General features: G+C 44.6%; 2 protein-coding genes across 6 annotated transcripts in view; one reads left to right on the forward strand and one right to left on the reverse strand.

The window, feature by feature from the left end:
• Positions 1-318: 318 nt before the first annotated feature.
• On the reverse strand, positions 319-10,990 carry CNOT9 (CCR4-NOT transcription complex subunit 9). 3 transcript variants are annotated; one of them, XM_080980920.1, is made up of 8 exons: positions 10,823-10,990; positions 6,876-7,055; positions 6,375-6,490; positions 5,833-5,942; positions 4,271-4,380; positions 3,383-3,481; positions 2,791-2,882; positions 319-1,974 (listed from the first exon to the last, which is right to left on the reverse strand). In XM_080980920.1, exons 1-8 carry the CDS (start codon positions 10,844-10,846, stop codon positions 1,806-1,808), a joined length of 900 nt encoding a protein of 299 aa, XP_080837046.1. In that variant the 5' UTR covers positions 10,847-10,990; the 3' UTR covers positions 319-1,805. The 3 variants fall into 3 exon arrangements, with proteins under 3 accessions (XP_080837046.1, XP_080837045.1, XP_080837047.1); XM_080980919.1 differs by having other exon boundaries at positions 319-1,980; XM_080980921.1 differs by lacking the exon at positions 10,823-10,990 and adding an exon at positions 10,236-10,508 and having other exon boundaries at positions 319-1,980.
• Positions 10,991-11,185: 195 nt separating this feature from the next.
• The window catches only part of USP37 (ubiquitin specific peptidase 37), a 32,123-nt gene continuing 29,628 nt past the window's right edge, over positions 11,186-13,680 (forward strand). For all 3 annotated transcript variants that reach the window (XM_080980870.1, XM_080980872.1, XM_080980871.1), the window contains exon 1: positions 11,186-11,541. The gene's annotated coding sequence lies outside the window, so the exon portion shown is untranslated. The remainder of the gene's footprint in view (positions 11,542-13,680) is intronic.

A 13,680-nucleotide genomic window follows, 5' to 3' on the forward strand; every position in this document is an offset into this window, starting at 1 on the left:
AAAAAATGACACTATGCTCTTGAACCATGGTTCTCAAAATAAAGCAGAGTTGCTAAGCAGAAACATGTGGCTCCACCTTCGTTTACCAATATAGGCTATATGTGCCCCCCCACAGGTTGTGAACTGCTACCCAGCATAGTGACACTCACTCCAACCCAACAGCTAAGGGCTCTCTGGGCAAAAAGCACAGCTCTCTCAACTGGAGGGAAATGCTATATTGCCCAGTGATAAACGGCTTTGAGAGGACATTTTTGGTAATGTCTACAGCCCTCCCTGCCATTCTTCCAAGCCATTATTTTAAGTCAAAGAGGATCCAGATTCATTTGGCTTATTTTTTATTCAAGTTACAAAACAGAAAGCAGTTGGTAAAGTCCACTCAAGGCAGGGATGGATAAAACAAGGCTGTTATAAAACGGAGCCGCTGTAAGAGCAAAAGCAGTCCATGGAGAGGGAAGAGTTAAGACACCCTTGGCATGGCATGGCCAGCCATCAGCAAAGAAAAGAGAGGAAACGGAAGATAGGTTCCTACCCAAAACAGCAGCAGGTGCTGAGGCCAAGGGATCTGGCAAGGGACCAGAAGCCACCTGCTCCCAGCCTTGTTGTACAACTGACAAACAGCTTGGATGATTTCCCCCTCCCTCCCCTTCTTTTTGTTTGCTTCTCTCATTTAGAGGGCAGGGGAGAAGATGTCTCTGCTGACTGCTTAATAGCTCCTCATCCATCGCAGATGCCAACAAACAGGAGCAGGTTCAAGGTGATAAATTGGATGCACTTAGCCTGGTAGCAGGGGAAGGATAAGATAAAGAGCATGAGAGCCCTTGCGTTTTGCAGCCATTATGCTTTCCAGCACTAGCCAGCAAGGCTGAAATACCTGCAGCCTTTACCGACTGCCTGAAATAGCTCTTGGTCCCTGTCTGTTTTGTTCACACTTAAGAGTTAACCCTACCCTAACCAGAGGCATGGGCTGCTACAAAGTGGAAGGCCACATGGCTTGCCGGCCATGGCATCCATGCAACAACTTTCTCCTCTGGCACAGTTTGAATGCTGAAGGAATGTTTTGGTGGCATTCTGGATCTTACTGACTAGGTGGTGGAGGATCATCCATAGAACATTTGACACTGGTTCAAATACAGTCACAGAGGCAGGGACTGTTCTAATGTGTGGCCAAAGGAATGGAGTCCAGGAAGTCTCTGCCTTCTGACATACCAGGAACAATCCTTTAAGAACCTGTGGATATACTATGTTATCACCCCTCTCCCAATCCGCCCGAGATTGGGCTTCAGCCCCAAAGGTTGAACTTTTTTTTTTAAAGGATCAGTGGGGCTCCTCTTACGAAAGCACAATTCCCAGTTGGGAAAAGGGAAACAGGCCTCCTCTGCTTAGAGCTAGATTCAGCTCAAAAGGTATGCCTAAGAGGGTCAAATGATCAGACCAACCTTTATTGAACTTACATGTAAACACTGAATAACAAAGAAACTGAGGAATACTTCCCAAGCCTGCCGCACTGAACCAGAAAGGTAGATACGCCATTGGTAGCAGCACGGCCCAGCTTGGTACTCAACTGATCATCGCAACAAAGCCCACACCCTAAAAGAGGGCTTCTCTGTCCCAACTGTGTTTGCTGGTGTCATAATCCTCAGAGGCATGGTGAGACGTTGCTATAGAAAGGGCCTGCAGTCCAGGTAGCTACTGACAGTCCAAGGAGCTGCCCAACCATGCCTGACAGGATCTGGAAGAGGTCATTGGTTCCTGGCTCTCTGTAAACCTGAGCTGTTTCCTCCTGGGTTCTGCCACCTCCTTGGCTGTCACTGCGGAGGAAGGGGGATGCCCCTGGGGTCGGTGACTTGGCCTTCCTGCAGATTCTTGACCAGCTGTGCCAGCCAACGCTTGGTGGTAGTATCGTCTTTCAGAACCTGGGCAAAGGTGGTGTCTTTCAGCTGGTCAGGAAGGCACTGCCTGAGGGCTTCCCGTGCCCTACATCAGGAGACAAGAAAGAGGGGGGCCAACAAATAAACTCACATGGACAAGAGGGGAGCAAGCCCCCCTCTTGAATACTTAAGGCTACAATTGCTGTATCAGAAGCACTTTGTATCAGAAGCATCTACACATACCTGCAGGGTACAACCATATTCTTTATACCAGGGGTGGCTAAACTGTGGCACCACAGACATTTGCTGGACTACAACTCACAGCATCCCTGACCTCTGGCTATGCTAACTGGCACTGATGGAGGTTGGAGTCCAATGACATTTGGAGGCCACAGGATAGTCACTTCAACTCCATACGCTATCCTGCATCTTCTCCACCCTGACCAATGGAGTCAGAATGTGACTTATGAAGGAAGATTAATGACTTGCCTAATGTTAGGCATCCAGAGCAGTCAAGCACATGATGACTGTTGGCTGGCTTAATAAACACAGACATTTTTGCAGTTAGAGATTGAAGGGGAAAATATTATAAACTCTCTCATAATTACAGTCAATACATGCTCCTGAACAGTGAGAAGACTCTGGTGCTAAAATAAGTTTGCTTAAATAAGTATAATCTTACATGATCTTGCTTCAGTCTTCAGAATCTTGATGAGGCGGTCAGAAGACACTACTTGGACTTTAAGCTCCTGGCATTTATTGTAAGAATTGCCAGGTTATGCTTGATTTGCTCTGGAGATACAGAAGGAGCTGGACCCCCATCCTGGCACTGCAAAGTGCAACTGTCCCTGGTTCTGCAGCACAACACCAACCTGCATCCCACCCCTATCAAGAGATCCCAAGAAACTTCTAAGGTGTCTACCTTGGATTATCAGAAAGGCGGAGGTAACAACGGACCACATGTTTCAGCAGCCTGGCAGAAGGCTCCTTGGAAAGCTGCAGGACCATTTTACCCTGGTTTAAAAACAGAGAATTTAGAACAAGGACATTTGCTGGTTAAGTATGTGTAACAGCATTTGTTCACGTTTATCCCTTGTTACCTTTTGCTACTCCTCATCCCCACCCTAGTTTAATTTAGATTGTAAAGTATAAGCTCCTAAAAAGCAAGGCAAATGTCTGGAAAGCTAATTCTGTCTCTAATATGTCTCACCCCACAAAACACTGTCAAGCATTAGCAGTGACTTGCTCCTCAGGTGTTGGAAAACCAATCTCCTCAAAAATGGGAGTGCTTTCACACAGCCATAACACCATGAATTGTGTTGCTATGTAATGCTCTGGCATATTTCTTCCTTGAGATTAGGAGTATGAAGAGGTGGCCCTGTTGTTATGATTAGACGTGACTACTACAAAGATCCAAATTACATTCACTACACTTTCCACCAAAGAGCATTTAGCTCCCCTAAATGCAGGAGCAATGCTGAGTTACCAAGCCCTTTACAATCAAAGCCACATACCAATATCATTGCAACGTGAGAAAATCGTTCGTAAGTCTGACAGATATAAGCCAACCCCGTATCATCCAATAAGATCTTTTGTAGAATAAAAGTAGCAACCTGAAAGACAGAAGAGATAGGGTTGAACAAACGCTTGAATTGCAGACTGTGCAGGATTAGGGTGGGATGTCGCATTACCAAAAACTCAGCGAAGTCGGAAGACAAAGAGCTTGTTGGGAGAAGACCTATGAGAAGAGATTTTGCCCACTATGAAACCAAATAAAAACCTCATATAGCACTGACAAGAGGAGAAGCAGGTACTGCAATTATCTATCTTGGTGCTAGCAACTAAAATTTTATTGATCCTGTTGACCAGAGGAAGAAACCTGCTTAAATTTTGCAGACAAATGGTGACAGGTTGGTGGCTAGCTAAAATTAATAACCTAATGAAGAGTGACAGATGCATAAAGGTGTGACTAGGAATAAACTGACTTGTGAGTGTGACATAAAAGATGCTAAGGATCTTGAGAAGCACACAGGCACCACCTGCAGGCTTCTCAAATAACTGATACTGGGACGGCACTTACACAATAATAGATCCTTTTCATACTGTTGCTGGAAAAAGAACAGCAGAGTTGCAGCAAGAAATGAGTACAAAAGCACCTTGGGCGAGAAACTGCACAAAAAGAGAATAAATGTCCTATCCAGCTTTCCTCTCATAATAGTGTTTTGAAAGAGGCAGCCAATCACGACAATTTGAAGTGGGTACATCTGCAATCACTCCTCAGAGAGAAACAGCCAGCTAACCTCAGATGGAGAAGTCTGCTGCATGCAGGAACATGATGCATTGGAAAGTAAAGAGAAAACAGTCAAGAAACTAGAACCACTTCATTACACTAAAAGCAATACCGTTTTGGAAAGTTCGCTGCCAGACTCCATGATGCGTAAGCACAAAGGGATAATTTCCGTTGTCAGTAAGAAGTTGATTACTTCTTGCTCATCTGTCTTCACCAGGGCCCCTTTGAAATACAAGCAAAAAACCCAAACTGCTTCATATAACTTTGCAAAGGCCTAACAGAAACATGCATATAGGAAACAATCAGGGCTAACAGAAAATCAGTGCAGTCTGGAGAAGAAGTGGGAAATTACTGGATAAGCACATGGTTGAGCTCCTAAGAACCAAGGAGCAAGTACTAAAGATTATTATTTTATTGAAGCAGCAGCCTTTTAACCTTTCCTCCACCAATCACAAATTCCTCTTTTAGCCAATGAAATATCTAAAGCCTTTTACACTCTTACCTATAGAACAGCAATTCCATCTGTCATGCTTGCCAAGGCAAGTACAGCACTACCTTGTGACAAGTATGACAAGCAGCCAGTCATGCTTTCCATTGTGAAGCTGCAGCGGTGGGTAGAGATTGCTCTGACAGTTGTGCTGTGATCCCTGCCTTATCTCCAGCTCCAAGGTTCAGAGGAAAAGTGCGAGTTGTTGGACAGTGGCATGGCTGAATGTTACTGCTGCAAGATGCTCTGCGCATCTTACAATTGTGGTATCCAACTGGCTGCTCTTCTTACTGGTCCTCCACTCACAAAAGACAGATGGGGGAGGGGCACTGTTCTGCAATGGTGCTAGGATGCTTTTAAGCAGTGGTACTCAAGCCAGAATACTCTCCTTGTGTGTGGTTTACCAGGGTAGAATGGGTGTGAGGGGGGGTTGGCAAGTACAAGTTTTGGATTGTCCAGCAAAGTTAATCATGAAGACCAGTGAACATAATACATTCAACTTTTTTAACTCATTGGGTTCAATCACCCAAAGAGATGCTGCTATGATCTTTATAGAGCTGCTAGCCCTGTCAGCTAGCTAGGAGCCCATGCAGCTGCTTCTGCATTGGCTGGCTATGTGGCTTCTCAATGCCAATAAAAAGGCAGTTTGTTGCATGCTGCACCAAATAAAGCTTCCTGAAAAACTTCTGGTGTGGTCCATGAGGTTACAATACACAGTTGCAAGTACTAACCACTAGATCTATGAGCACACTGAAGTTGTGTACAGTATTTGATTGGATAGATAGGGTGCGCATCAGTAATGATCCTTTCAGTGTTCTAGGACTCCCAGCCCTGCTAGTTCCATCTTTCCCTAAGGTAATTTGGGAGAATGAGGCTGGAAATTTGTCATTCACCTGAGGATCACAGGGTGATTTACAATATAAAAACACAAATATACATAACTTTGAATTGGGCCCAGGACTGGTGTACTTCCCAGAATCCCAGGTGCTAACAACAGTAAAGAGGAACAACATGGAAATTATTTCTAGAAATGAGAGTCTGCTACATGATTCTCTATTTCTCTGGAATGTTAGAATTCCCTCTTTTAAAATGCATGGCTAAGTCTCAGAAGAGTTCAAATCAGATCAAAACCCTTTTCTGACCTACAAACTGATGAGGACTTACCATTCCCAGCATCAGTCACTTACCAATTACTCCAAGACTTGTGAGTCGTAGGTACTCGAAGGGCCGAGTCTTGCTGACAGTGTGCAAGAAGGGATACAAGAAGAGAGGGATGTGAGCAGCAAGGAAGGCTGACCTAGACAAAGGAAGAAAAAAGCATTTAGAATGTATCTTCTGGATATTTGCTTACACAGAGTTACTTTGTGAAGGCTAGAGAACTGAATTAGGACCTCACCTTTAGAAAGAGAAGAAATATGAGGAAATATGCCTGTAAAACTAGTTTTCTTACTGACAAACTGACCGGTAAGACAGGCAGCTTGACTGTTTTATTCACCGAGTTGGCTCAAGTCACTAATGCACTCTAAAAACAGTGTAAAAACCAGCAAGTTACAGATACCATGTGCTTCTAATGTATGGTGTGGCTGTGACTGAGAATATAGTTCTGTTGACGTACAGAGCCCTGCAGATAAAGAGGCTTGGCAGAAGCATATTTTCTCTAGTCTGGACATATACCACACTAACCAAAAGTTATTTTTTCCAGAGATCCAATACACCCGAGTATATTAACCTTGTTTCTGGATGCGATGCAACACACTGTAGAAGTGCCAGAGCATTGCAGACTCTGTTGGACTGATGAGCTGTCAAAGTTGGTGGATTTATAGATGGATAGATATTTACAATTTCCTATGAAAGAAAGAAGACAGGAAATATTTGTGTGAAAATTCTTCCACACATTTAAGTACTCCAATATTCAGAGTCAAAATCCTCCCACTAATTACTTGTGATTGATTAATGTCTCAGTTTGATAGAATTTCTGCCCCCACACTAACAACTAGCTACAAAAGCTGTAACATATTAGACAAGAACTAAAATACATATGCCCCAATAAGATGTCCTTACTTGGGTGGCTCAAGTTCTTCATTGCCATCTTCTATTGTCCCAAACTTTTATTAGGTCAAGAGACAGAATTTCAAAACCCTCAGTATCTCAAGATTTTCAGAAAGACATCTAGCAGATTGCTTGCAAGAGTCTAGCAAGCTATTTCAGTTAAAAGTAATATGCTACCCACCTGTAAGAGAGCTGCAATTGTACCAAAAGAGTGCCACAACATTGGTGCGAGATCAGGGACGGACTCTCGCTTTTTACTCAGCTCCAACAGTGCATTCTCACGAGTCTCTGGGCTGGAAAGCTCATTGATCCACTGATAAATCTTCTCTCGATCAACCTGAGCCAGTGCCGTTGGCACAGGCTTTAAAGGAAGACAAAAGGTTCAAGTCAAGGCCTTTGGTCCCAAGTCAAATGAGTATAAACAGTAATACAACCTTGTACAAAACTTCAAGGGTGATCAGGAGTGATTAGTAGACACTTCCGAGTAAACATAGTTGAGATTAAGTGCCACATATTTTAGTGGGACTTGCTTCTAGCCAAGGCACAGTAACAGCACAGGGGAAGGAATATGTCACAGCAGGGGGGGAAAGTTGCTGGATGATAGTTCCATTGGTTTGTGTGTACTCACTGCAGCTGTGCAATCATTTTACTATACTGTAGCAGCTAAGTTATTAAAATCATCATTGTTAAATATAATAATAAATAAGTAAACAAAGTCGTTTGGGCACCAAACAAAAATAATACAGCACTTTAAAAATGACTGTCAACAAAACTGGTTAATACAGCACAAAAGGCTACAAATCCATGACAACAAAAACAAAGCAGAGAATCAATACCAATTCAACTTCAGCAACTATCATAAAGCAGTGGACCATAAAAGCCTTCCATGCTCAAGATCTTGAGATATAGTCCCTCTCTCATAGCCACCACTCTTTATCTCGGTCTGCTCCAGATTAATTAATTCAAAACACTTCTGTGTATGGCTCTGTCTCTGCCCATTGCTGCTGATACTTCTCCCTCCCTCAATACCTGACAGAAAAAAGGTTGCCCACTCCTGCTTCAGGGGGGTGCAAAGTGATGATTAAAGTTAATAAATGAAATATTCCTCTACTACTGCATCCAATGAGGAGTAGTCCAAAGCATTACACACTTTTTCATCAGCTGTGCAAAAAATCCCTTGTTCAAAACTCTAGGGCTGCTCCACAGCAAATGAATCCTCAGTGCTTTATGTCTGCTTTGTTAACACATTCCTTCTATTATGGGACTCTGCTTTCTTTTGGGACTTTATTAAAGGCCCAACATCTCTTACCCAGAAAACTATTAGTGAAATAATTGTGTTTAAAATGGCTCATAGTGTCACCATGTTGAACAGTTAGCTCCAGTCACAGAACAATAGATTCGGGGACAAATACAGGAGTGGAAGGTTGCAGGAAAGAAAGGCTGATAACACCCCATGATCCAACTGTGGCAGTTCAACACGAAGATCAGAGCCTGTAAATATGCTTTATCCGAGCAGCAGCACAAGAGACGAGCTTAACTTTCCATTACTTACAGAAATTCAGGCAACCACAGTAATAAAAAATTGAATATAAGCGACCTTTTTCAGGATAATTGCTACAGTATTGCTTTTGTAAGCTAGACATTTCTAGTCACTTACTATTTCACTTGCCTTAAAGCATATGAAGGTACTTTGCAAAGGAAATTATTTTTATAGCCCTTCAAGAGGCCTCATTTCATAATTACCTTCATGGTAAATGGAAAGATCTTTAAAATCATTTTTCCAGTGACAGATGCTGTAGTGGTGTGCCTACCCTATCCATTAAATATCCACAGTTCCAGAACGTCAGCATGAACTTGATAAAAATAAACACACTAATTAGACTAAAGTCTGCTATTAAGACTGTCAAGACCTGAAAAAGTCAAGTGTTCACCATCTGAAGTAGCAGATTCACTTAAAACTACAGTAAGTATAATACAAGTAAGAAAATGCCTAAATATTATGTCAGACAGAAGTACTGCTTGTTAGTGGAGCTAGCACAAATTCTGTTTCACCTGAGTGAACTGTCAAAGACCAGAACTAGGTGAGACAGAGCTGCCACAAAAATCAGCAAACCTGTGTGAAGTTCTCTCTACCCTCCTACATAACATGATCAGCGATATGTATTGCAATATTATTCTATCCAAAGGTAGTCACACTCAGGGCAGACACATTAAGGTTAGTGGACATGGCTAACTTAGGCTCATAATTTTCAGTGGGTCTACTGAGTAGAACGTAGCTGGATACAATTCATTACATGTTTATTATTTTATTAATTTTATGTATTTAATTTCTATACCGTATTTCAATTTCTGTTAAATATAGAAAAGATAAGGAGGGTTTTAGGATGAACCTGCAGTTTTTAGAAGCAATTCCATGTTCTTCGTTATGTACAGTTTCACCCAAAGTTGATATAGTGTTTACTATATATGTTGAAAGCTGCCCAGAGTGGCTGGGACAGCCCAATCAGATGGGCAGGGTACAACTAATTAAATTGGTATTGTTATTACTACTACTAATGGTGATTTTTACTGGGCAAAACCCATAAATACCTACTGAGCCAGAAGAGACAAACTACCTAAGTCAGCCTAGCAAAATAAATCAAGCTACTTACATGTCTCTACATAGCAAGCAGCCTTAAGAGTATTAAACTCAAAGCATACAAGCAAGTGCTCAAACTGAATCATTCTGGATTCATTCCCCTACTAGCGTCTAGAAAGGAAATGTTGCACGGCAAGTCCTGTGAAGATGCTGCAAAAGGGTACCTAGTTCTCTAATATGGGGTTACTTTTATTGATAACTGCAATATTTACAAACACAAACCAGAACACTAAACAAACTTATTATACATAGATACATACACCTCTCAACTTAGTTTACAAAAAAAACACATACAAACTAAACATACAGACATAAATCTTGACTTCCACCTATATGTTGCTTCCTTTTTCTTTTCTTCTTTTCGCTGTTATCAGTATTATTTTTGACTATCTCATCTTATACCAATTTCTTCTTAATTTTTTACTCAAAGTTTCACCCATTGCATATTGATATATTAATACCAGAACAATGTTTTTGGATGTATTCCTTCACACAAGTCCACTCCTCTATTAGTTTTTGGTCTGATTGGCCTCTTACTACTGCTGTAAGTCTTGCTGATTCTATATATTCACAAAATCTTATTTGCCATTCTCTTATTGAGGGAGTTTTTTCTCCCTTTCAATTTTTTGCTATAATCATTCTGGCCGCAGCAGTTGCATATAAGAAAACTTTTTTCCTAATGGCAGGAATGTCAGTCAATATAATTCCCAAGAGGTACGCTACTAACCAAGTTATTTTACTTCCCGCTATCATCACCACTTGTCTCATTACAAGCAACGCACACAAGCCACGCCACTGTTAAATTAAAACATGAATGAATGTCCCACGTGGAATTTTTGCATTTTAAGGCTGCAATCGTAAACACCGAGAGAAAAACCAAATTCAACTCAGTGTGGGGCTTACTTTCATGCAAGCGCGGTTATAAAACGACTTCCCAGACAACAGATGAAAGAGAAGTAAACCCTGTTTTGTGGCGGCACATTATTGCAGACGTGAAACTCTAGAAGACAGAAGCCCGGCAAGCCTTGTTGAGAGGCGCTTGAATGAGAGTGGTCGGGGTGCGCCTGTCAGGATACGTGTCTGTCTATATGCATCTGCATCCAGCCTCTCGAGCCACCTTTTTATCCAGCAGCATTGAGCCATGGGCAATTAGGAACCCGCATAGATTAGCATATGGAAAACGCACACAAGAGACGCCTGGCTCATGCAAGAGCACCTGAAGGGAGAAGCCTGCGGAGAAGCTCCCTCTGCCTTCCCTTAGAGGACAGCAAAGGCCGCCGCCTCGCGCAGGAGGAAAGGCCGTTAGCAGACGCCCGTTCCTTAGGAGGGCAATTTGGCGGGAAAATAGAGCCCCGCTCCGTTCTGTGCCCCCCTCCCCATATCTCTCCGACCAATGAGGAGAGAGAGAGGGAGAGAGAAGGGGGAGGGTGCCTCTCACGCTTCTCAGCCAAGGCCCTCGTCGCCCTGCGTGGAAACGGCAAGCGACTTACCGCGGCCGTTGCCAAACTGTGCATGGTCGGAACTTCTGCGCGAAGTAGAGCTCAGGAGGCCTCTTCTACTTCAGCCGCCGCCATCATGGATCGAAGCAGAGGTCGCCGCCTCTTCCTCCTCCTCCTGGCTCTGCCGCCGCCGCTGCTGCTGCTACCGCCGCGACCTCTGACCTCTCTCTGGGCCTCAGCGGTAGGCCCAAGGAGACTGGCCGGGCGCATGCGCCACGCTATCTTTAAGCGAACTTAAAAAAAAAAAAGCACGAGTTTGCGCGTGCGCAGAAGTTACGAGCGTCGTCGTCACTTCTCGAGTAAAAGTTGCTTCTTTCGCTAAGGCTTGTCGACGGCGGAGAAAGCCAGCCAGCCGTCGCCGTGATGACGTAGGGATTCCCCCCTCGTCGCTCCTCTTCCTCCCCCCTCCTCCCGTCGCGCAGTTGTTGTTTTTTTCTTTTTGCGTGCTGCGTGCTTGCGTCAGGCGGACCGTGGCGCGGCTGATCTGGTTCCCGCCATCTGCCCTTTCCACTAAGCTAAGAGGAGGCCGGGCCGCGGTGGGTCGAGCCAGGCCAGGCCGGCGCCGGGGCTAAAGTGGAGAATAACCCCGAAGTAGGAAGGAAGGAAGCGGCAGCAGCGGCGGCGGCAGCACCAGGGAGACAACGTCCAGGCCGGGACTGGTCTGTGAGGAAGCGGGAGGTGGAAGGGAAAGCCGCCGCCCGCCATCGCCGGTGAGTGCGCCCGGGCAGTGGCGGTGGGTCTTGGGGCTTCCTCGGAGCGGCTGACTGCGGGCGAGGGCACGAGGGAGCCCTATTGGTACTCGCGGAGCAGGGAAGGGTCGGGGGGCGGCTGTGCGTGGGCGGCGGCCGGTCGGCCGTGGAGGCGGAGGTGGGGTCTCCGTAGCTGCTGGGGGGGGGGTCGTCGCGCCTCAGCGTCTCTCTCTCTCTCTCTCTCTCTCTCTCTCTCTCTCTCTTTTTCTCTCTCTCCCCCCCCCCGCGCCCTTGACCTTAGCCTGGCCCCTTTCGCTTCCTCAGGCCCAGCCGGCTGGCCGCTCTCCGACTACGGTGCGGCTGCTCCAAAGCTGACCCTCGGCCCTCCTCCCTCTGTTGCCTTCCCCCTGCTGGTTTAGCTGCCTCTCCCAGGCGTACCCAAGGCCCCAAGACGTAGCGGCCGGTCGGGTAGCCAGCTAGCCAGATTACTAGCTTTGCCCCAGGCAGCACGTAGAGATAGGACGAGAGCTTCTCCTCGTGGGGAATTTCTGCCTGCCGGGCTGTTCGCAAACACGACAAAGGTTAAAAACAACGCAGCGTCGGCAACTAGCGCCGTCCTCTTCTTCGGTTGCTTTCCCGCTCCTGCTCTGTTCCTCCTGGGATTGTTCACGTCTCCCTTCTGAAATGTAGACTTGGCTGGTTTTAACTTTGTCCCGCTGATCAGAAATTTACTTGCAAGGGTCCAGCAGCCACTTTCCAAGTCAGTGTACCAGGTGCTGTACAGTATTCAGGTGACTGGGTTCCTGCTTGCTGTTCACTGAAAGCATTCACAAATGCAACAGAGTTTGGTTAGGAAATGATAGTAGGGGCACAGATCTCCATTAGGGCTCCACCATGTCTTTCACCACCGTTTCTTTGTTTGCCTTGAACTCTTTGCTGAGGTGATATATGTGTTGAAAATCCACCCAACATTCTTTACTGTTGCCCTTGCAAGTACACTGTTTGGCCCTAAACAGTTGTTGTAGATTATGATATGTATGGAACAAGTGGTTCCTATTTTGTGGAAATAGGCTGGGCTGAAAACTTCAATGTCTCTTGTACCTGTTAAAATAATGGATTGTAATGCTGTTATATTTAGAACATTAAGGCTCCTGATTGTCTTTTTGAATGCTGTGGAGTGTAGGCACTTTTTGTGGATAGTTCTAGTGCGTTTAAGGATTTACACTCCATTTTTTTCGGTATGTGCTCACTTATTGTGCAATTTTGTACATGCCTGCTCTGAAGTAAGTCCCACTGAATTCAGTGATGCTTACTCCTAAGTAAGGATTGCAGAGTTAATTTTTCATTTTTATTTGTTAAATACACATATCAGGTTTTATGGTCCCAGAAGGCTCTCAAAGTAACTTGCAGAATTTACAATAAAATAAAATGCTAAAGAAACAACTGTTTATAGTACATGCTGATATACTCAAATTCTAATAATGAACCAGACAAGCAAGAAGACAGGACTTGGCACATGCCTACTGTTCCCTTAACATATTTTCACTGAACTTCATGTAGTTGGGTTTCAACTTGGATGACTAAACATCTGGAAGATGCCCCCCCCCCCCAGAAATTGGGGGTACACCCCTAACTTTTAGGGAACTGTCATCATTGAATTTTAAAACATTAATAGTATTTATAGGGCAGTCACATTTGTGCAACAAGGAATCAGCTCAGTTTTTGCAGCTTGAGAGCATGCAGTGGTTTTAACCACCATGGCGTATGGCTAGTAGGGAGTGGTGAATGCATCATTGCATCAGGAGAAATTTGCATCATTGCATCAGGAGAAATTTCCCACTGCCTTGAAGGATGCAATGGCATGACCCCTGTAAAAGCCCTCCCTGGACTCCTTGTCAGTCACAAACCTTTCTGGGCAAGATGCCTGAGAGGGGGGTGGCCACTCAGCTGCAAATGCTCATGAAAGAGACTGGTTATCTTGATCACTTTTAGTCTGGTTTCAGACCTTGTTTGGGACTAAAATTGCTTTGGTCACCCTGATAGACTACCTCTGGAAGTGAGGCAGAGTAGTGTGACCTTGTTGAGTCTGCTGGATTTCTCAGTGGCTTTGGTTTAGTGGAGGATATGATTTTGCACTGGCTGTACTTCAACTTATGGGAC

The sequence above is a fragment of the Podarcis pityusensis genome, assembly GCF_964106645.2.
Source record: "Podarcis pityusensis genome assembly, chromosome: 1".
Taxonomy (NCBI): Eukaryota; Metazoa; Chordata; class Lepidosauria; order Squamata; family Lacertidae; genus Podarcis; species Podarcis pityusensis.